Source organism: Helianthus annuus, chromosome 13, assembly GCF_002127325.2.
Source record: "Helianthus annuus cultivar XRQ/B chromosome 13, HanXRQr2.0-SUNRISE, whole genome shotgun sequence".
Classification (NCBI taxonomy): Eukaryota; Viridiplantae; Streptophyta; class Magnoliopsida; order Asterales; family Asteraceae; genus Helianthus; species Helianthus annuus.
The window spans coordinates 153523400-153546208 of NC_035445.2; the positions used below are offsets into that span (position 1 = coordinate 153523400).

Consider the following 22809-nt stretch of genomic DNA (forward strand, 5'->3'; position numbering starts at 1 on the left):
TTAAGGAGGCTTTTGGGATCATTTACTTTTGGAATTAAAGAGATAAACGAGGAGTTTCTGCCAATGTCAAGGATCGGGTTTGTGTGAAACTTGTTAAGGGCCACTAGAAATAAACGAGGAGTTTCTGCCAATGTCAAGGAGTTTCTGCCAGGCATGTTGCTTATTGAGTTGTTTTCTCTTCTAACCTCTATTCTAGATTTAGATTCATCATTGGTACCACTTTTCAAGCTCACTAAACTTTCTTCTTTGAACCGCTAATGTTATCCCCTTTACACAATAATTCTAAATATTTCCACTTGCCTAGGTTTGAACCTAGGAACTCCTTTACAAGTGGCATGTGCTTCTACCAATGGACTACCCCACATTGGCAAGCTCTCTAAACTTATATTCCTCTCCTATTTTCTCAGTTCTTCAATAAGAATAATGGAGGAATCTTTTTCGCCTAGCAATACCAAGGTGCAATGATCTTCATTAGGTTGAAGGTTCATATCCAATGATAAATGAATGTGTAGATTTAGAAATAGAATTAAGGGGTGTGTAAGTTAGCCAGGAAAAAAGAAGTTAAGGCAGCTATACATGAAATGCCTAAACCAAAAGCAGCCTCTCATACAAAAAGTTGCCGCCTTAGGCTGCTCATCAGATCGCTACATGCGCCTAAAGCACACTTTAATGTTACATGATCTTGAAGGTGCTATCTTTGCACACATTATAGCTCAAAACAAGAACATGTACAAATCACAATCAACCAAAAAGATGTTAGCCAACATAACCACAACACTTGTGAACGAGTAAGGAAAGACGGATAGCATTAAGATGCACTCTACAAGTACAGAGTCAATTCATGTTTAGATTGTCCACACCGTAGCAAATTTATCATCAGCAAACAAAATAAACTCAACATCATATGGTTGGCTGTTTGCCTAACATTATCAGCACATCAAAAAAAAAATCTTTCAGAAAGCCATGAAAAGTATGGAATGGAGCTAAACGAGTCCAGCCTGTTTTGCAGTTCCACAGACAAACAGGATCAACACCTCTTCGGTTTACATAACTTTTCTCCAACAGCTGTCACACAAACCATTTCAAAAAAAATGTTTAAAACTGGAATAAATCATCAAAGTGATCTAAATCGACTGTGAAATTGATGTTCTCTTAATTTTACATAAAGATGAAAGTCTGTTCAAATACGCACCTCAACACGTAGTCCATTTTGAATAATACAGAATCACCAGCAGCATCTGCGAGAACTCGGGCCTGGTGCAGGTTCATTTCCGGCACCAGCAGGTATAGGATTATGGATTGCTATGCATTCAGCTCATCATCAGCTACAATATCCAGCTGGTAACGAAGGATTCCCCCTATTCCACCAAAACTAGTGCAAAACTGAGATCCCTCTTCTGATTTATCAGTAACCAACTCAAGTGTGCAACCAAAGTTTCTGTATTCATTAACAAACCACTCAAGCAAAGACATCTTTTCCTGAACTTCTAATTCGGCGTTTGTAGTTGGATCTCTAAAGTTTTCCTGATCACCCTCTTGCTCCTTGTTCAAATGTTTTATAATCACTTCACCTGTTGTGTTATTCTTAAGAGTAAACCTGTTAAAATCAAGATTTTCCCAAACTATGAGTATATCAACTGCACCCATCTTAAGACCCTTCAACGTGTTACGCACACCTAAAGAACATTTCCCGGTATCTTGACAGATTTTGTTAAAGTACTTACGTAGCAAGCGCTTTTCTTGTATAACTTTAACATTTGCAAGGAATTCAGCTGATAGCTCTATTGCTTGATTAAACCCGTTTTCACCTCCATAAGAAACATCAACCAGATTCAAGATTCTTGCCTTGAGACGCGGGTCAAACATCTTAGATTTACTAAGCTCGGTCTTGAAGTCATCGGACCCAGCGAGTATCAGTCCTGAAACAATAGGCCGACGATTGATATAGAGTCGTGTTGCCAGCTCAGCAGTCTTCTTCAAATAGTTATGTCTCATCTCCACTTGTAAATGATCAAATCTTAAAGCGGATTGCCCTCCTCTTCCATATATCCTTGGGAGATCCGCACTGAATTGGTGAAGTACTTCTCGAGTATTACCGCTCAAAGTTCCAAACAGAGTCCCATTTCCATCCATAATTATAAAACCAAATTTGTCAACAGACTCTAGCAGTTTAGTCAACGCTTCAGTGTGGAATTTGTTATCTAAACGATAAAAGGATGCTTTGATGTGCCGAAAAGGCTCAAAATCAATGGCGACCTTCTTTTCCTTTCCTTCATCAGTCACAATGGTTCCAGTATAAAGGACAAGCCCATTTGGAGGAACCTTGTTGTAGAGCCTGAGTCTTTGTTGGGCCGATGTGATTGCATCCAAAACAGATTGTTGATTCACTCCTCTTTTTTTTTCTAAGTCGAAAGCATTCCTGAATTCGACTCCAAGCATTTTTCTGACCCTAGGTATTTCATCAAATGGATGCATAATAAGAGAAATCATGCTAGTACCATTACCGCGTGCAGCTTCAAAATCCTTTATAAGTTTCTTAGTTTTCCATATTTTAATGTTCTCATTAGCACCGGCCATTGTGAGGTGACTTGAGACTATTCTGCAAGAAGTGCAATTAACAAAACAACCTAAATTCATTAATTTAACCATCAACACGAAAAGATGGTAAAACATGGCCGAATAAACATGTCAATATATAATATCAAAACAGGAATAGTGCTTGAAACATAGATTTCTCATGTGGTGAGAAACCAAATTTTAACATTTAAAGTTTAAAACTAATCAGGTTTAATTTCTCATGCAGTGAAAAAACAAATTATAATATTTCAAGATTAAAACAATCAGATTTCTCATGTGGGGAAAAAACAATTTTTAATATTCCCATATCAAATCAAAATAAACATATTTCTCAAGTGGTGAAAAAAATATAAAATTTGAAGAACGATGTTTAATCAAGTCCATCCGAGTGCAAGAAACGGCTTTCGGGCCGGTATTGTTTTATTTATTTGTTTTAGTTTATTATGGGTCAAAACAGTTTATGTCTATGTTTATGTATTTGGGCCGGAGGCCATGTCTAATGGGTCGAACAGGATTGTAAGTCCAGTAACTTATGTAACGATAGGGAACATGCGGGTTTGGGCCAAGGTTTTCATGAACCGGCACGTCTCAAAGATAATAACTGCATGAGCGGTTATCAAGGGAACGGCACATCCCTTCGTTTGAAACGTTGTGACTGTGGAGACGTGACTGTTCATCAAGTATAAAGCCGGCTGCAAATCCCCTTGTTCAACGTTCGGTTCAGTTATTCAAGTTCGTGTATTTACAAGTGATTGTTATTCAAAGTTCAAGTTCGTTACAAGTTATTTTCGGTTAGTTTCATTATCATTCACAAGTTAGTTTTGTTCGATTCATGATGATGCACTGTGATTATTGTGGGTTGTATGAAAACGATTGTGTGTGCGGTCACAACACCGTCCGTTCCGAATGGTCCTGGGTTTCCGATGACGATGATACCAACATTGGTATCAGAGCCAAAGGTTTAACAGGAAGCGGAAGGAGTTGTGATCAAGATGGGAACCGGGTTTGTGGAAACAAAGGAAAATCGGTGGAAACCGATTACGGTGAGGATGTTATTGTTCGTAGTGGAAAGTGCGGCCGGGGGGCGGAAGAGGATGAGTACGCGCAGGGGAAGCCAACCATGCGAACCGGGAAATCACCAACGAAGAAGTTTCCAAAAAAAGTGTTTCAAAAGGGTTTCGTGAAGAAGTCCGGTAAGAAATTAAATGCACCAGTGGGTAGGCCGAGGAAACCGGGGATCCGGTGTTTCAAATGCAAGGAATTCGGTCATATCGCATCAATTTGCCCAAGTAAGTATATCAAGTTATCACCGTTACCAATTGAAAGTGATTATGTTGTGAAAGATACTTGTGGTGGCAAATGGGATTCAATATGGGTTGTTGATCCCACGTTCAAAACACATATGACGGGAAACCGGAATATGTTTAAGTGTTTCAAGAGACACTTTGGGGTTGTGACAAACGAAAGTAGGAAAGATTTTTCGTTTGTGCATGGAATAGGAGAAGTGAGAGTGCCGGTGGACGGCAAAGACAAGACGATCCCGTGCGTAAGTTATGCACCAAGTCTAGACAAGAATGTTCTAAGTCTAGAACAACTCTTGTTTCAAGGGATAGAAACGGTTACCATGGGAGATACGTGTGTGTTAAAGAAAATGTTTGGTTGTCGGTCGAAAGGGTTCGACATTTATGAAGACAAGTCGGAAGTCGACTTGGAACAAGATTATCTCAATGCGTTCTACGATAATCTTGGGGTTGACAACGGCTACAAGAAGGAAAAGAAAGAATTCCAAGAATGTTTGGGTGAATACTACGAAAGGGAATTCGAGAAAGCAAGAAACAAGAAGAAAGTATACGGTGAAAATTCAAAGGCTAGGAAGAAAGAAGTTGTGTATTCCAAGAAGGTGAAAAAGGCACTTTTGATTTACATCGAAGGCGAGAAAGATAACCCGCGTCAATCAAGAGAAACGCTTCGGGAACGGGCGTTAATTCTCTCACAACTCGAGGAGGACGTCGTTGAAAGAAACATGATTATGGAAAGTTGTGTGGAACCGGGAGATCTTATTATATTGCACGAGGAAATAAAGAAACACCAAAAATTCTTTGATGCACCGTTCGAAGAAGTCTTGGTTTGGTTCATTACGGACTTCCTCGGGATCGTATGTGAGAAAGCAATGCCGCCAGAATTAATCGATGGCCGAGACCTTAGTCTCATATTGTTACACCGCATCGTGAAGCACAACGGAGGATTCAAAGAAGTAATGGAGAAAAATATGTGGGATGTGATTGCGGCCAAATACGGTTACGAACCGGATGATGCATACGAGATGAAAGTCGCCTACATCTATTATCTAGAACTAGTCGAGTGGTACTTCGACTACATGAAGAAAGAGCGTGAAAGAAAGGAAGATGGCATGGCTGGAAATTCAAGTAACAATTGCGGTTGGCTCGACGAATCAAGCGACGACGACGTGGTGGTTAAGATAGAGGTCACCAACAATCGCAAGGAGTAATCGCGGTCGGAGACTCGGATGTTCTTGCTTAGGGCGGTGAATGAAGAATGATGTTTAATCAAGTCCATCCGAGTACAAGAAACGACTTTCGGGCCGGTATTGTTTTATTTATTTGTTTTAGTTTATTATGGGTCAAAACAGTTTATGTCTATGTTTATGTATTTGGGCCGGAGGCCATGTCTAATGGGTCGAACAGGATTGTAAGTCCAGTAACTTATGTAACGATAGGGAACATGCGGGTTTGGGCCAAGGTTTTCATGAACCGGCACGTCTCAAAGATAATAACTGCATGAGCGTTATCAAGGGAACGACACATCCCTTCGTTTGAAACGTTGTGACTGTGGAGACGTGACTGTTCATCAAGTATAAAGCCGGCTGCAAATCCCCTTGTTCAACGTTCGGTTCAGTTATTCAAGTTCGTTACAAGTTATTTTCGGTTAGTTTCATTATCATTCACAAGTTAGTTTTGTTCGATTCATGATGATGCACTGTGATTATTGTGGGTTGTATGAAAACGATTGTGTGTGCGGTCACAACACCGTCCGTTCCGAATGGTCCTGGGTTTCCGATGACGATGATACCAATATATCAGAGCCTAGGGCTCAAATTCGTTTCAGAAAACAATCATCGGGCGGGTGGTTGAATTCCCCTAACAATTCTGATCACGCAGGAGGCGTCGATTAGGTTGTTTTTTTGTTAAGTTTTAACACCAATCGCATCAAGCGGGTACGATTGTTGTTTGTTCGTTAATCGTTCATCAGGAGGGTGTTCGATTTTTTATCTGATCATCACTGACGGTGTTCAGATTCTGAGTTTTTTTGTTAATTCAAATCACGGCAAGAGGCTACGATTCGGGTTAAGAAGACGGAAGCAAATCTGAGAAATTTGTATTCCGGGTTTTGAAGAAGCAATCGCAAGAAGTTTAGGTTGTTTGAAATTTGCAAAAAACACAAAATCTGAGAAGTTTTGTGATATCAAAGCATCAAGAGGGTGTTTGGTTGAGAAGGTTAGTCGCAAATCAAGCGGGTTTGGGGCAGATTTTTTGGTTTGTGTTTAGAGAGTCGCGAATCAAGAAGGAAGAAAAAAAACCACAGCCAAGAGGGTTGTTAAGAAAAGTCAGAAAACCGTGCGGAGAATCACGATAAGAGAAGTCGGTCGGTTCGCATATTCCAGGTTCTACGTTCTATTTTTTTCTGGAATTTATATAAGGTTTAGAAATTAGTTTGATTCCACGTTAGAAAGTTAGTGTAAATTTTTGGAATCATAGACTTCGGTTTTAGGAGAAAACCAAAGTTTAGAAAGTGAAAATTGTTGGAAAGAAATTATGGTGGATTCAGGAGGAGCCTCTCCGTCAAACGCGGTAGTAATTAGAGAGGGTAGTTCGTTCTCCCAGTTTCAGTGTCCTATTTTAAAGTCTACAAATTATACGGTATGGGCAATCCGTATAAAAACCATTTTGAGGGCAAACGGATTATGGGAAATGATAGAACCAAAAGAAAATACGCAAGCGGATGAAAAGAAGGATATGATGGCGACCGCTTATTTATTTCAAGCACTACCGGAAGATATGATAATACAAGTTGCAAGTTGCAAGAGTGCAAAAGAAATTTGGGATGCATTAAAGACTAGACACGTCGGTGCAGATCGAGTGCAAAAGGCACGTCTTCAAACGCTCAAAACAGAGTTTGAGATGTTAAAGATGAAGGAGGAAGACACTATCGATTCGTTCACTGCAAGGCTAAATAGCATTGTCACGAGGGCAAGTGGTCTTGGACCAACTTTTGATCAACCAACTTTAGTACGGAAACTTCTGAGTTCTGTACCAAAAAGGTTCGTTCAAATTGTTGCAACCATTGAACAATTCGCTGATTTAGAAACAACAACGCTAGACGAGACAATTGGAAGATTAAAAGCCTATGAAGAAAGGACCGGTTTGGTGGATGAAAACCCGGCATATAATCAAGAGAAACTTATGTATACGCGACGCGACAAGAACTATGGTCGTGGAAGGCGTTTTGGGAAGAATGGACAAGGAAGGTTCAACTCATCGCAAGACAAATGGCGTGATGGAAAGTTCAAACAAAAGATGATGATGAAGATTCATCACATGATGCTTACAAGAATAGAAGCAACCAAAGGAAGTTTGGGAAGGATTTAAGCAAGATAAAATGCTACAATTGCCAAAAGTTTGGTCATTATGCCTCAGATTGTCCTGAATCAAATCAAAGAGGAGAAGAAACAAATCTGGTACAGGAAGACGAGGAACCAACTCTCCTAATGGCAATCAAAGAAGACTGCAATGATCTACTTCAACAAGCGCATGATGGCAAGCAAGACATGGAGAAAGATCAAGGTGCAACTTAAGGATGTTCAAGATTAGGGGGGTGAATGAAAACATAATCTCTTCACATCCTATAAGTATTAGGGTTTATGATGTAATTAGTTAATAGTTAGTTTTATTAGAATTAGATTAGTGATAGAAGTGCGGGGACTAGATATGACAACTTGAAAGTTAACAACCTACAACATCAAAGAATCGACACATACAGGGGACACACCCCTTCACTGATCGACGGCAGGAAACAAGAACACAGGGACGGAACTCTTCAAATCAATTGAGAGCCACAAGATCAAAAGATATACCTGTTCGTGAAGAGACACGTCTATTGGATTCGCACCTCTTCAGTTAGTATAAATAGGGTTAGATTTTCTATTGTAAAAACATTCTCATTCATTCACTTGTACATACATTCACGATTTGTATTCTTTCAATCAAGGTTAGTTTGTGTTTATTTCATTCGTTGTTATATTCATTGTTTGTCAAGAAGATTCTGGGCAACAAAATTTACAGATCAAAATAATCAGATTTCTCATGTTCTGCAAACATATTTTAATATTTAAAGTTCAAAATAAACAGATTTGGAGAGAAACTTGTTCATTGATCTTTGGATTTAATCAACTGAAAATTGCAATAAGTTTTCAAACTACCGCGGAATAAACTAAACTCCAAAAACAGAAAATAAATAACTGCAATAATTTTTAGCAAATAACGAACACCTAAAATGGAACGGATGCACGATTGTCCTACTTTCTTCACAATTTTTGGTTATGTCTATCAGAATCATAAGAGATACAACAACAAAACACACATGCATGTAGAGTTGATCAGCAAAATAGAGGACTAACATATTCTACACATGCAGAGCGATATAATTTAAGACAAATCAATAACACAAATTGCATACGATTGAAAGAAACAAATAATGAAGTAAAAAACAAATATAGAGATTTGATGGTGTGAATTACCTGAACGAGAATTTGCAACAATGGCGAATTAGGGTTTGCAATAGCTATTTAGTTTGCTGCGTTTGTTTATATAATCCTTTTGGAAACCCTCACAGCAAAACCCATTTAGATTAAGTTATTAACCGCCACTCAAAAAAATATGTATGAGTTATTAGCCTTTAAGTTATTTACGCTAAATATATTATTTTTGATTGGGTTAAATGGTTTAAAATTCAAATTTTAGTTTGATTTTACATTAACTTTATTATTTTCAACTGTTGCGGATCAAGTGGTGTTTTGGGGTTCCTGGGGACTGCTTTCGGTTTGGAAAAAAAATAAAAAAAGTAGTGGAATTTTATATGATTTAAAAAATAGTGATAATTAGTGAAAATCTACAAAAGGAACCCGATGGAAAAAATTCCTGTATCCGCCACTGATTTTGAATAATTTAAGTACAGGGTGATGTTCCTCTACAAAGTGTGTTTTTTGTACAAAGTGTAGGAAGTATTTTGTGTCATTATATGTGTTTGATCAATGGTTCAGATTAGTTGGGTGGCATTTTTGTAATATTTGTGTTTTAGTTATTGATTCATTTAATAGGCGAGGGGCATTGTAGCCATTAATCGTGTTTTAAATAAAGAAATTACCATCAGTTCCTTTATTCTAGCCATTTCTTCATTAATTAACCACCAATCTCTAAAATCATGGATATGGACATCAACATGATTCAAGAACATTCAAACAATGGAGAACACTAACACTATAATCTAATCCAAAAAAATGTTCATATTTTTTGCGATCTAATATGTTTATACTAATAAGTTATACGGAATGCAAGCTTTTGTAATGGTCTGTTATACATAATCTAAGTTGTTTATATTGGTATATTATACTGGAGATCGAAGGTGTTTATACTGGTGTGTTATACGAAATCTAAGTTGTTTATACTAGTGTGTTATATTGGCGATCAAAGTTGTTTATACTGGTGTGTTATACGGAATCTAAGTTGTTTATACTAGTGTGTTATACTAGCGATCAAAGTTGTTTATATTGGTGTGTTATACGTAATCCAAGCTGTTTATATTTGTGTGTTATAAGGAATGTAAGTTGTTTATACTGTTGTGTTATAAAGTATGTAAGTTATTTATATTGGTGTATTATGTAGGATCGTGTTTCGACCTGAATAAGTCGGTCAGAAGAGCTCTCGTATGTTTCAGAGGTGGAATACTAAGAAACACACTTCAAAACAGCCTGAAATACACTCTAAACTTCTTTTCTATTGATATGACAACGTTTACAATCAGAGAAACAACCGGCAGCACCTCGGTATCAAGTTTCTCAATCGTTACAAATGAATCCGTTTGAAGGACTATATATAGGCATGACCTGACTGTTTGAACATGCTCAAACGGTCAGCATTCAAACGATGGACTCTTCAAACGGACACCTCTCAAACGGACAGGCTTCATTCAAACGGCCAGCTCTCCTTCAAACGGCCAGGCTTTCAAATCTCTTGATTTCTTGTCCAATCTGATCTGCAACGAACCTGAGACTCGACATAAGACGAAGACGACAGATGACTGCACCAACAGACTCCCCCTCAGATGTTGACGAGTCTTAAAGGTCGAGTCTTTACAATCTTCAGTCTTTATCAGTCCTTTGAGCTTCTATCGCTCTCTCTGTCTTCAGACTCCCCCTCTCTATTTGCTGGTATTTCTTTGTTCTTCAGCAATATCTTCAGGATCGTTGTCTGACTCTACTTGGTCTTTCAGGATCAATCAACCTGGCTTTCCTGCACACTATTAACCCAGAAATAAATCTCTAATTTTATCACTTTACGTGCACCAACACTTGACTCCCTCTCATGTGCATCAACTAACACTCTCCTTTAAATCTCTTTTTCTGTGATGAACCACTTAGGAAGATTAGATTATGAAAAACATTTAATCTCACACAAACACTCCCCCTCACAACAATGTCATCATGTTTAGCATTTGGAATTTTGATAATCAGCTTTCCAACATCAGTTTGTCGAAAATCTTTTTGAATTTTTCAAAATTTATGCTAAAAACACTGAAAATCTTTTTGGATTTTTCAATGAAAAGAAATGAAATGCAGTAAAGAAATATTTACATACATTATTTTTGTGAGTTCGTGTAAGAGGATCATATCAGTTTATGAGACATATCACAAACACCGTTAAGCTTCATTACATTTTCAGTTCTAAACAATTTACCTAGATTGTCAGTATATCGGTCCACTGAAATTTTCACACAAAGTTCAACTGTTCCGAGATACGATATTAATGTTTTAAGAACTTAAACTTATTCGTGTGTCCCACTACTTGAATATATCCCGTATCCAGATCCCAATATTCAGTCTTACAGGTGAATATACCACAGCTGATATCTGTATAGGGGTTAGATGCGAGGGCCGTGAGAGCTCAGGTCGATATTTCCGTATACGCAGAGAGATGACGGCTTCGACTTTTCGGTGTGTCCCCTTTAGAGGATCTTTTGATTTCAACAGCAGCGACTATCAATTTTATTGTTTCATCAGCTTGCTGAGGGCGATGCTTTTTCAAGCTTTTCGGAAAGTATTATCCGGGGACTAGGTCAGTACTTCCATACAACAGAAGTCCCGGGATAATACCCCAGATATCACTGAGCATAAAGACCTAGTATCTCAGAATAAGGGACCTTTCAAACAAGATTTCAGGGGTTACCTATATATCCAAGTTTGTGTTAACCCATAGAACAAACAAGTTTGAAATTTAGGTTTATATCTCGTCACAGTTTACTAAATGTGTAAAAACCTACTGACATATCCACAGTAAGATTGTTTATCACATTTTATCTTTTCATTTCTTTAGCATGTTGTGACAGCATACTGATGTACTATCATTTCCTCTTTTCACAACGAAACTCATTTTTAAATTTTATCATGTTTTTGTCTTTTTCAAATTTTCTAATGTTTTTGGATTTTCTGAAATTTTTCTACTCCCTCTAAAATGCAAACACATTTTAAAGGAAATTTGAAAACTACTAGACTATTGACCCACTTGAAAACATAGAAATCAACACAAACTGTACAGAAACTTGACAACTGATATCGAATCACATCAAATCTCCATTCACTAGGCATAAACAATCTGAACTCCCCCTTTCAACAAACCATTTTCTCATTTAGATTTCAAAACACTTAAGTTTGTTTTAATCAAAATGATTTTTCCGGAAAATGAGTTTGTATTTACCATTTTTAAGTTTACCACTTATGAAGCATGGGGATATGGTTCATCATCTTGTTTATCAATCTCATATGAATAGTAAATCAAGTACAACTTAATGTCCCTGATTTACCATTTGCAATTCAGAAACCTCTGCATCACTTGTAAACATAATCTTTTCAATGTATAGCTAACAACTACCACTTGTAAGTAAAACCAACACAAACCATTTGTAGGTTTTACTGTAGGAATAACACATCTACAGAAACCTCTTTACCACTTGTCGAATTAGACAGAAAGATGCCGATTCCTGCTTCTCAATTACCAACCTGGAAGCTCCGGCGTAGTCCTTTCACCTGTAAACATTCAAACACTATTCAAAATCTTTCATAGAAACTTTTCAAACACTAGAATGATGCCGATTCCTGATCCACGATACAAACTTGGGATCTCCGGCGTAGTCCTAAGACTATCATGGGAAGCACACTTCCATCCAAGTCTTCTCAGACTTGATGGATTTCAACTCCTGCGCAGTGGGGTTGTATGTTGCCTTTTTAGTTGCGTAAAAGTCTTTAACCCCCTTCGCTTTCCCACTTAACATTTTCCCAAAAATCTTTTTAACACTCCCGTTGAATGTTTTCTCGACATCAAAATCTTTTTTCTCATGATAAAACTGATTTGAAATCTCAGTTTTTCCAACTTTCTTTTTAACTTCCTCAAACTTCAGTGATGGAAACTCTTCATCATTCACTGAAATTTTCTCCTCAACCTGTGGCTCTTCTGGCTTTGTGGAACCAGATTCATCGCCGACATTCACATCAACCTTCTTAACAACCCACACCTGGTTGTCTTTTTCTTTCTTTTTGTAAAAATTCTTTTCCGAACACTCACCAACCTCATATTTAGAATTTTCAAAACATTTAAGTCTATCGGTTGGTGGTTCAACATCAACAACTTTTTCTTTTAGTTTCTGAGAAACTCCCTGTTTTGTTTTTGCATTTGCAGAACAATTCCATGCAATGTGACCAGTTTCATTGCATCTGTAACAGGTACGAGTCTCCCTTTGATAAAACACTTCAGTTCCATTCTTCTTTCGCTCAGCAAGAAACTCTTGGTTTGACTGTCTCAAGAATGGTTTCTTCTGTTCTTCATCTGAACTTCCACCTGACACAAATTCTGTTTTTGTTTTAGAATTTTTATCATTTTTATGGTTTTCTGGTGGAACAAAACCTAAACCTTTCTTTTTGTAGCTACGATTTTGGTTAGGTTTCTTTTGAAAACCAGAACCAGAATTGTAACCCTTTTTCTTGTTTAGACGTTGTTGGACTCTTGAAGTGTACTTTTTAGGTTTTTCAGTAAGATTAAAATCTTTTATTTCAGAAATATTGATTTCTGTCATTTTGAAAACCTTTTTGATCATGTCAAAACGAACATTTCTTATTGGAAATTCTTTGTCATAGTATAATTTGTCCGAATCATTTAAAGTGTATGCAACTTCAAATGTTTCATCATCCAAATTAGCTTTCGATAACAAAAATTCTAGACTGTAAGACCGTTTAACCGACGAATTTTGACTGTTGACTGACGAATTTGACCCTCCTGACTCAGATTTTGACTCGGACTCCTCATCAGTATCCAACACCTGATCGACCACCTTTTTAATTAACTCGGACTCATGATCGGTATCGGACGAGGTAAACGTGATATCAATGTTGTCTGGTAAAACGTCAGTTGTATGTATCGGTTTTTAACTTTATATTGACTGCTTTCTCAAGTTGCTCCTCATTTGGTTTCCTAGGAGAATACCCATCCCAAATTGGAGGTGGACACTTGTTATAGCTAACAGTCGGTTTCTTACCACAGTCTTTCTTCTTCCTTGGCTTCTGGTCTTGAAAGGCTTCCAATCCTTCAACAGTTGGGTAAACACGATCAATGAGATAATCAGAAGTAGAACAGCTTAACAATAATCGCCTAATTCTCTCATTTTCTATTTTTTCAGTTTCCAACTCTTGCTTCCATTTGGCACTCTCTTCAATGTAGAAATTGATCGCTTTTTGTTTTGACATCAAAGTTGCATTCATCATTGTCAGTGCCTGTTCTCTTTCTGAGTTTGTAGTTTGGAGACCCGTTACTGTTTTGTTCAAGACATCGTATGATTCTTTCACATAATTGAGGTTGAACAGTAACTGCTCCTTCTTCTTCTCGTACTCAGCTATAATGTCGTCTTTTGTTGCACATTCCTTGCAAGCTTCCAAACACTTCTCACAATGCTTGACGACTTCAACAATCTTCTCAACCTCGATTGTTTTCACAACTTCTATCACTTTTTCAGCTACAGTCACCTTTTCTTCTTCTTTCTCCACTTCGGTAACCTTCTCAGCAACATTTTCAACATTTTGAACATCACCTTCAGACTTCTCTTGTTGTTCTATATCCTTCAGTGTATTCATGCGATCTGCAAAATAAACATGAAAACTTTTAGGAGAAAAATGAGATTCAGCAACATTTACATATTTTTCTTCTACATCATCACTGCTTTTGTCAATCGGTGATTGATCAAACTCTACAGATTTTTCAGAATCAGCATCTGATACACCAGAATCAGACGGTGTTTTATCAAATACAACTGTTTTTTCTGAAACAACCTCATTCTGTACACTCTCATCGAAACTCGATAAACTCTCATCTGAACCCTCTGAAATTTCTCCAGATCTTTCTGAAAGTTCATCGGTACTTTCTGAATTTCCATCAGACGCAACAGACTTTTCATCCTCACTAGACACATTCACTCCAATCGATTTCATCCAAGTAGCAAACAAATCTGGCTCTCGGACGATCTTGGCAATGAATGCTTTAAACTCTCCCTTCTCATCAACAAACATATCCCAGCTGAAGCCTTCAGGAAGTCTTTCATCATCTTAATCGATTATGCGTGCTACTTTGCCTTCAGATGATATGTAATCACTCCAGCTAAAATCCACAACACATGCTCTTTTGGGGTCTTCAATCTTCCTCCCATGAGCCGTCTGTGGTTCTTGAGATTGACCAACTTGTTGATAGATAGCTTTGCGGTAGTAATCATCTTTCCCGAATGGATTCTGTGCACCACTAGCTTCTCTTCCTTTGCATTCCCGTTTGAAATGGCCTTTCTACCTGCACCGAAAACAAGTAACTTTAGATTTATCAAAACCTAAAGTAGATACATGAGCATCAAGAAAGTCATTTCTCCCGGTGATGGTTTTGAACTTCTCAGCACGTCGAAGAACACTTGCAAGACACCATTTGATATCCATGAGTTCCATCTCTTCGGCGTCTATTTGATCGTAATCCTCTTTGGTGAGCATAGGATTTCCGATCCGACCAGCAACCAGACCTTCATAGGATAACAGAACAGAACCCAGAAGTGCCATATGGTCTTTTGCAGTGTCTTCAGAGAAGCTTTGACCTTCTGGAAGGTTGAGGGCTATATTGCATTGAATCACATATCCATTTCCTGTTTTTGTACTCTGAGACTGAAAACTTGTGTTTGTCTCTTTAGGATTTACACTCGGAAATGATGAAAACCCGCTGCTACTAATGTTTGACCCCTGATCAGCTTTGTCAGATGAATCACCAGCACTGAACGCAGTTTGTATTTTCGGACTTCTCTCAGACTCAGTGGCTGAAATGCTACCCCTATAGTACATTTTTACATCTTGTTGACCACTCGGACTATTCATCCTGGTGATCTTTTGCTGTTCCAGATTCTGAGCCTCTAATTTTTCGATAAACTGTCCAATTGTCAGTTCGTCATAAATACTCGTGTTTTTCAATATCATTAAATACGTTCCCCACTCCTTCTGAGGTAACGCATCAGCCAACTTATCCACATACTCTTCACGACTTTTATCAACACCAATCATTGTCAATGATCGCACTAAGTGACAGTATCTCTCAATCAGCTTCTTAGTATCCTCTCCTGGTAAGCTACTAAAAAGATCAAACTCTTTCTTAAGCAATGCCTTTTTGCTTTTAATCATACTCTCACTTCCCTCGAATTTGACTATAAGAGCATCCCATATCGACTTAGCAGTTTTGTCGTGTTCTAACAGAATGAATATATCTTCTTTAATCGCTTGTTGCAATAAACTGATCATCATTTTCTCCGCTCTGTACATTGCACGTTCTTGATCTGTGAATTTCGGATATCTGTTTGATAACATTCACCTCCATTCTCGGTAAAACATACTTTTTCAAGATGCATTCCCACGATCTAAGATGATTTGCTTGAACCCAGTTTTCAAATCTATCCTTCCACCCGTAGTATTCTTCGATACTCATCAATTTCGGGGGCTTTTGAGTGGTTCCCGTCTCGTTTTCTAGATTCATGGCTTGAGCAATCGCAGCTGGACTTGACGGTGTTGCAAATGCGTTGTAGAACTCGGTACTTATTTTTCACACAATGAACAGTTTTCAAATGATAACACAGTTCAAATGGTAGTTGATTCAAACGGTGGAGGTTCAAACGGAACAGGTTCAAACGATCAGTGAACTTTTTAAACGACAGGACACTTTCAAACGACAGAAAGTACTTTTCAAACGACCGAATCACATTTCAAACGAACGGTTCAAACGGACATTATCACTTCAAACGATAGGACATCGTTTCAAACGATAATTTCAAACGAATGGTAATTTCAAACGATGAAATCATGTTCAAACGATTGGACAACAACTTCAAACGATAGGAACTGTTTTCAAACGACCAGTTCAAATGATGGAGCTGATTTCAAACGGAAAGGTTCTGTACACGTTCAAACGGTCACCAGTTTTCAAGTAAATTTCATCATTTTTACTTTGAGTTTTAATCTGAAACTTTCAAGGCTTTGTCTATGTCCAGTAACACACAATCTATGAAATTTTGATCCAATTTTATCCAGTAAAACACACTGAACTGATGAAAGAAGGTGTAGAAATCAGAATTTTGAGCGAAAAACGAGCTAAACGGCAAGAACTCTTCCTCCTGAGCTCTGATACCAATTGTAGGATCGTGTTTCGACCTGAATAGGTCAGAAGAGCTCTCGTAGGTTTCAGAGGCGGAATACTAAGAAACACACTTCAAAACAACCTGAAATACACTCTAAACTTCTTTTCTATTGATATGACAATGTTTACAATCAGAGAAACAACCGGCAGCACCTCGGTATCAAGTTTCTCAATCGTTACAATTGAATCCGTTTGAAGGACTATATATAGGCATGACCTGACCATTTGAACATGCTCAAACGGTCAGCATTCAAACGATGGACTCTTCAAACGGACACCTCTCAAACGGACAAGCTTCATTCAAACGACCAGCTCTCCTTCAAACGGCCAGGCTTTCAAATCTCTTGATTTCTTGTCCAATCTGATCTGCAACGAACCTGAGACTCGACATAAGACGAAGACGACAGATGACTGCACCAACATATTATACAGAATCTAAACTATTTATACCAGTGTGTTATACGGAAATATAAGATGTTTACACTTGTAACTAATAAAACACAACATGAATAAACTAATAACTGCTAAAACACAACGTCAAGAATTTGTTCATGAGTGATCGCATGTAATGTTAATTTGTACTGTATACGTTATTTGTATTATAAGTAACTGACAATTTTGAATTCTTAAAAGATATGTTGTTTCCTTAAAAATCTCCTTATGTTGTTTAAGAAATAAATCTTTCATAAATAACTTAATTATTCAATTACCTTTATACCCTTTAATATAAAATCTCTAAATACCACATGTCACTCTTAAAACACTTCCTACACTTTGTAGGAAAAATAGACTTTGTATCTAACTCCCACCTTTAAGTACATATCTATACATTGCTACATAAAATGAGAAACAAAGATAGGAAAACATATGATACAATTTTTAAAGATATTATTGACTTGTAAATCAACTTTTTTTATTACGATATTTAAATGACTATAATTTCTCATACATAAAAATAAATATTTTATTCTCTTTAGTTTAAACAGTCTATGTTCACCGCTTTAAGTATATAGTACTGTTGTAGTTTTTTTAAATGTAAAAAATTAACATGTTAAGTAATTAATAATGTCTGTGTTCATCATCGCGTCGCATTATACTATATTATAATACATAAGTAAAATACATTTTAAAATACCCAAAAGTTAAGAACTTTTGTTAGTTTTATGCATAAAGTACAACCCAAAATTTAGGGTATAAAACTAGAAACAAAGGCAATTTTACATAATAGATTAAGTGATTATAACTTTGGAAAACATATGATACAATTTTTAAAGATGAGTAAATTACAAGTTTTGTCCTTTATGTTTGTCTCAAATTTCAGTATTTCTCGATTCAATAGAAGCCCAAAGAGGTGAATAGGGTCCCAAATAACGAGAGATATGTAAAAAGCAGGTCTGATTACGCCTATTCCTAATCTTAAATGGAATGTAACGACGTCGGGATCCACATTTAACCACCAAGTCCGGGATGGATTGGTGTGGTTCCTCTACGCCTAGTTAACCAAAATATCAAACCATGAACGAAGAAAGGCATGAGGTACAATAGTGATTGCGAGGCCCCAATTACTGGGTTTACCTTTAAAATTGATGACTTTTATACTTATTGTTTGAAATGTTGCACGTTATGTCCTTTAGAGCAAACCCAATTATAATTTTCAGTTAAGTAATGCCACGTGCACTGCACATGAGAGTAGTACTGTGACAACCCAAACTTTCAAGGTCAGCGTCTTCTAGTCACGTGATCCTGTTTTCTTGTTATTACTCTTTTACGTTCTTTATGATGATAAAGATTATTAAACACTCGTGTATGTAATATACTTGCTAAACGTAAAACGTGATTGAGTATGGCTACATGTGCTTGACTGATTAACTATGAGAAACCATTAAAACACTTTTATGTAGCGATTAGAGAACTAACCTAATTTGGGCCCGAGTTACTTAATACCTTTGGGCCGCAAAAACTCGTTTAACACACACACCTTAGTTCCTCTCATTATCTCGGCCCATATGTGAATCCGACCCGAGTTGCATGAGCCCACTTCTCATGGACTCTACACATGTAACCATCGCAATCCACTTCAAACCCTTGCTACTCCTTGGCCCGATCTCGTAAGCCCACATCAATCTAGCCAATTTGGATTATCAAGTGGTACGCGCACATATAATCCCTATATTTTCATATTACGTACTTTAAAACCTCAAACCCTAATCACCCCTTGAAGTCGACAGTAACAAGGAGGAGAGCCAGACTAGTCGCAATCCCCTTCTTTCGTGATAACTTATCTCCGTAGTTTGTTTATCTGGTTAGTGTTTCACTCTCGTTACTTTGTATGTATTCATGCACTACGAGATGTTGTTGTTCTTGTTGATTTATTGGTGCTCGTTGCTACGTCTCTTGTTTGGTATGAATGAAACAGAAATCGGTAGAATTGAGGAACTTGACTTGGCTTGTTATTATAAATGAGAAAACCCTATGTGTATATTGGCCACATATTAATTGGATGTTTATTTAGGTCAATATGCAAAAACCTAATGTGTGTGATTGTGGTAACGTTAACTTACGATACGGAAGTATATGAACTATTATGGATACATATAAATAATTGTAACTATTATGGGTATAATGTTGATGGATGATGTCAACGAACCAAGGGAGGTTGCATGTTAACAGGCGTGTGATCTTGATCCATATGTGAATGTATGAATATAGTGATTTGGTTCATGGTTGCATGTGATGATTTGTTAGAATAGTGACACAAAGTGGCTGCATATGGGTGTTGATAAGGGTTTGAGGATTGGAGAATTAATGCTTATTTACTTCAAGGATTAAATGATTATATCATATATTGATCTCGATCAATAGTAGGTTAAGTATACATGAAGCAAGTGGATTAGGGGTGTTTGTTAGTGGGCCGAAGTCTTAATGTACATGGGCCTAATTAACAGTGCTGGAATATACATGCTTATGTAGTGGGCCGGGACGGGTTTAGGTGCTTTGGCTGGGCTTTATGTGGTTTCGATACAACGTCTTTGTTACCAAAATGATCATAAAGTGTTATGAGTTATTGTTATTACGTGCATATTCATGTGAATGAGGTGTGAGCTGTCAATGTGTGTCATTATGATATATGAGTTTGTATTGTGAAGATACATACAACCTGAATACTCGTCATAACTTGTGTGATTATGTGTGCCATACTTGCTTACAACTTGTGGATTATATACAATGAATAAGTGAATTCTATGTAAACGAAACTGACTATCATTGGAACCATACTAGTGTTTGGGGTGTCCAATGATAAAACAAGTAATTAGTCTTACCGAGCAATCTAAGGTGAGTTCATCTCTTGAGCATGCGTCCCGGTGGTTGGGACAATCAATTGGGTATTACTGGGAGGAATGGGTCTTGGGTAATTCACTGGGTATTCCTGAGAGGAATACATCTCTTGGTTAAAACGGGAATGTTAGATAATACACTCTTTCCTATCATTTTAAGTCCCATCTTATACCGAATAGTTACCTAAGAGGTAACGGGGTGTTAGTTGATAGCGCTATTTTGCTTGGCAACCTCACACCGTACCTGAGAGGACGGGCGTGGACTAATGACCTTAAATCATGACCATTGCTTATATAGGGGGCAGTGGGGACGGGCAAAACAATCTGGTAGCCATCTTGTACGGTACTCGAGTTATTATCAACATTATCATCAATGAACTGAACTAAACACTTGGTTACTAACGTTTTCGTAAAACTATGAACTCACCAGCATTGTCTGATACACTTGTTGCATGCTCGCAGGTCGTTAGATGTCTTGGATTTTGGAACTTGCTGTCTGGTGTAGCTGGAGTGGTCATGGGTCGAACTCGATGGATACATGTGTTGGAATTATTGATATGACACGTTGGTTTTGAAACAGTTAAACTATGATTTCTTTTATTTGCTTCCGCTGAACATGTTGGTTTTCATTTAAACTTATTGATGGTACTTTTCATTAATAATTGATGGTTTTTGTTTAGAAACTTGTGATTGGTTCAACTTGATTAGTGGCTCGTTATTGGTATGTCACACGTCTTGCGGGGTATTCCCTTGGTGGTAATTTGAGGGTGTGACAGTTTGGTATCAGAGCCACTGGTTATAGTGAACCTGGTTTTAAAACGTTTTCATAAAACCAAACTATAACCGAACAGTTCCGAAATCGACCATGACGCTCAGCTCCAGACTGCAAGGTTCGTTTCTCGTTTACTATTGCATAGTATATCTAGTGTACACTTATGTATGACATTACACGTGAATGCACACTTGGCACTACAGTATGAGTCCTTATGTTACAAACCCCTGTTATGTGATCTGCTAGTGTGACACTACCCTTCGATTATTGTGATTCTTAATCCTATAATACCCTTCGTTTGCTATTTGGATGTGGGGAACCTTTTAGCGCGAGTTAAGAGGCACTGAGATAAGCATGCAAATTGCCTTATTATTTTGGGTGCACACATAATAATAATGTGGGGTGCATGTGAGTCCCAGTGAGGCTTAATGAGTGTGAAAGGGGTTCCGCTCTGTTAATTGACGTAATGATAGAACTCGGTAGTCTATGGAGGTCATAGTAATGTTTGACTCCTACTCGAACTCGCATTTTAATCCTTCCTTTTCTTGTATTGAATCATGAGTGGACATGGTGGACGTGGTGGAGGCCGCGGTGGTGGACGTGGCCACATTGCTATGACTCAGGCCGAACTAACTAATCTGATCAACACTCGTGTGGCGGAAGCTTTGGCAGCTCAGCAAGCTGGTACGATATGTGCCAAACACTCTTTATCCTTGTGTTGTGTACTCGAGTCTTACTTGTGTGTTGTACTCTCTGTCGTTTTTAGGTCAACCTGCAAATCAAAACAATCCACCTGTTTGCACGTTTAAGACGTTTATGGATTGTAAGACACAGACATTCATTGGGACTGAAGGAGCTGTGGGACTCCTACATTGGTTTAAGAAAGCTGAGTCAGTGTTCGCTATGTGTAATTGTCCCGTGGGGGACCGTGTAAAGTATGCTACAGGCACTTTGGAGGATGGTGCCTTAACTTGGTGGAATGCCCAGGTGCAGATGTTAGGCATTGAGATGGCTAATGCAACGACTTGGGATGATTTTAAGGAGTTGATGCAGGAAGAGTACTGTTCTCGTGATGAGATTCAGAAGCTTGAGAATGAGTACTACGATTTGCAGATGGAAGGATCCAAGATCGAGGCTTACACGAAACGATCTCATGAACCAGCAATTTTGTGCCCTAACCTGTCTCGACCTCCACATCAACGAATTGAGTTGTATCTCAAGGGCCTAGCATCAGCTGTAAAGGGTTATGTCACTGCTGCAAACCTTAACAATCTGCCCCAGATCATCCGTTTGGCACATAAGATTACTGACCAAGAGGTCGAGCGTGGCTTATTGCCGCCTCGTAAATCTGCTACTACCACTGTTGCTACAGCTACCACACCTGCTAATGATAACAAGCGTAAATGGAATGATGCTGACAAAGCAACCAGTGCCAATCAATCTCAGAAAAGGCCTGACAATAGTATCAACCGCAGTTTTAGCTAGTCGTCTTCTGTGAATCAGAATCAGAGCGACAATTCAAATCAGGGTTCATATGCGGGGAAGCATCCAAAGTGTAACAGGTGCAACTTTCATCATCGCCGGCCGTGTACCCGAGTCTGTCATAGGTGCAACAAAGTGGGTCACATGGCTAGGGATTGCAGGGCTCCGCACCCGAGACAGCAGCAGCAGCAACCCCCACCGCAACAGCAGCCGCAACAACAGGATAGGCAGCAACCTCAGTAGAATTAGGGTAATCGCAAGGGTTGTTTTTAGTGTGGTGATGAGGGTCATTTTAAGCGGGATTGCCCTCAGCTTAATCAGAATGCTGGCAACAACAATAATACTAGGAATAACAACAATGGGAACAATGGTGGAAACGGGGCACATGGAAGAGTATTCACTATTAGTTCTGGGGAAGCTCGCAATGATGGCAACGTTGTGACCGGTACGTTTTCTGTGAACGATTTTTTTGCTTCTGTTTTATTCGACTCTGGTGTCGATTGGAGTTATGTGTCTTTGGGGTTCAGTCGTCAGTTAGGGTTGACTCCCACACCTCTTGTAAATAAGCACGTAGTAGAATTAGCTAATGGTAAGTCGA

At 38.2% G+C, this 22809-nt stretch overlaps 2 protein-coding genes across 3 annotated transcripts; one reads left to right on the forward strand and one right to left on the reverse strand.

Annotated features, from left to right (window-relative positions):
* Positions 1–786: 786 nt before the first annotated feature.
* Positions 787–2587, reverse strand: LOC110903381 (eukaryotic peptide chain release factor subunit 1-3). Of its 2 annotated transcripts, none has more exons than XM_022149367.2 (2): positions 1193–2587; positions 787–1065 (listed from the first exon to the last, which is right to left on the reverse strand). In XM_022149367.2, exon 1 carries the CDS (start codon positions 2575–2577, stop codon positions 1303–1305), a length of 1275 nt encoding a protein of 424 aa, XP_022005059.1. In that variant the 5' UTR covers positions 2578–2587; the 3' UTR covers positions 787–1065; positions 1193–1302. The 2 variants fall into 2 exon arrangements, with proteins under 2 accessions (XP_022005059.1, XP_022005060.1); XM_022149368.2 differs by lacking the exon at positions 787–1065 and having other exon boundaries at positions 1472–1597; positions 1725–2587.
* Positions 2588–6410: 3823 nt separating this feature from the next.
* LOC110901959 lies at positions 6411–7450 on the forward strand. The gene is made up of 2 exons (XM_022148708.1): positions 6411–7227; positions 7293–7450. The coding sequence occupies exons 1-2, from the start codon at positions 6411–6413 to the stop codon at positions 7448–7450; spliced, it is 975 nt and encodes a 324-aa protein (XP_022004400.1).
* Positions 7451–22809: the final 15359 nt, after the last annotated feature.

Bases quoted from the DNA above. Each gene is read 5' to 3' on its own strand.
- LOC110901959 (XM_022148708.1), top strand. From the start codon at position 6,411: ATGGTGGATTCAGGAGGAGCCTCTCCGTCAAACGCGGTAGTAATTAGA. The intron at 7,228-7,292 runs GTTTGGGAAGGA...ATTATGCCTCAG, and splicing joins AATAGAAGCAACCAAAGGAA to ATTGTCCTGAATCAAATCAA.
- LOC110903381 (XM_022149367.2), bottom strand. From the start codon at position 2,577: ATGGCCGGTGCTAATGAGAACATTAAAATATGGAAAACTAAGAAACTT.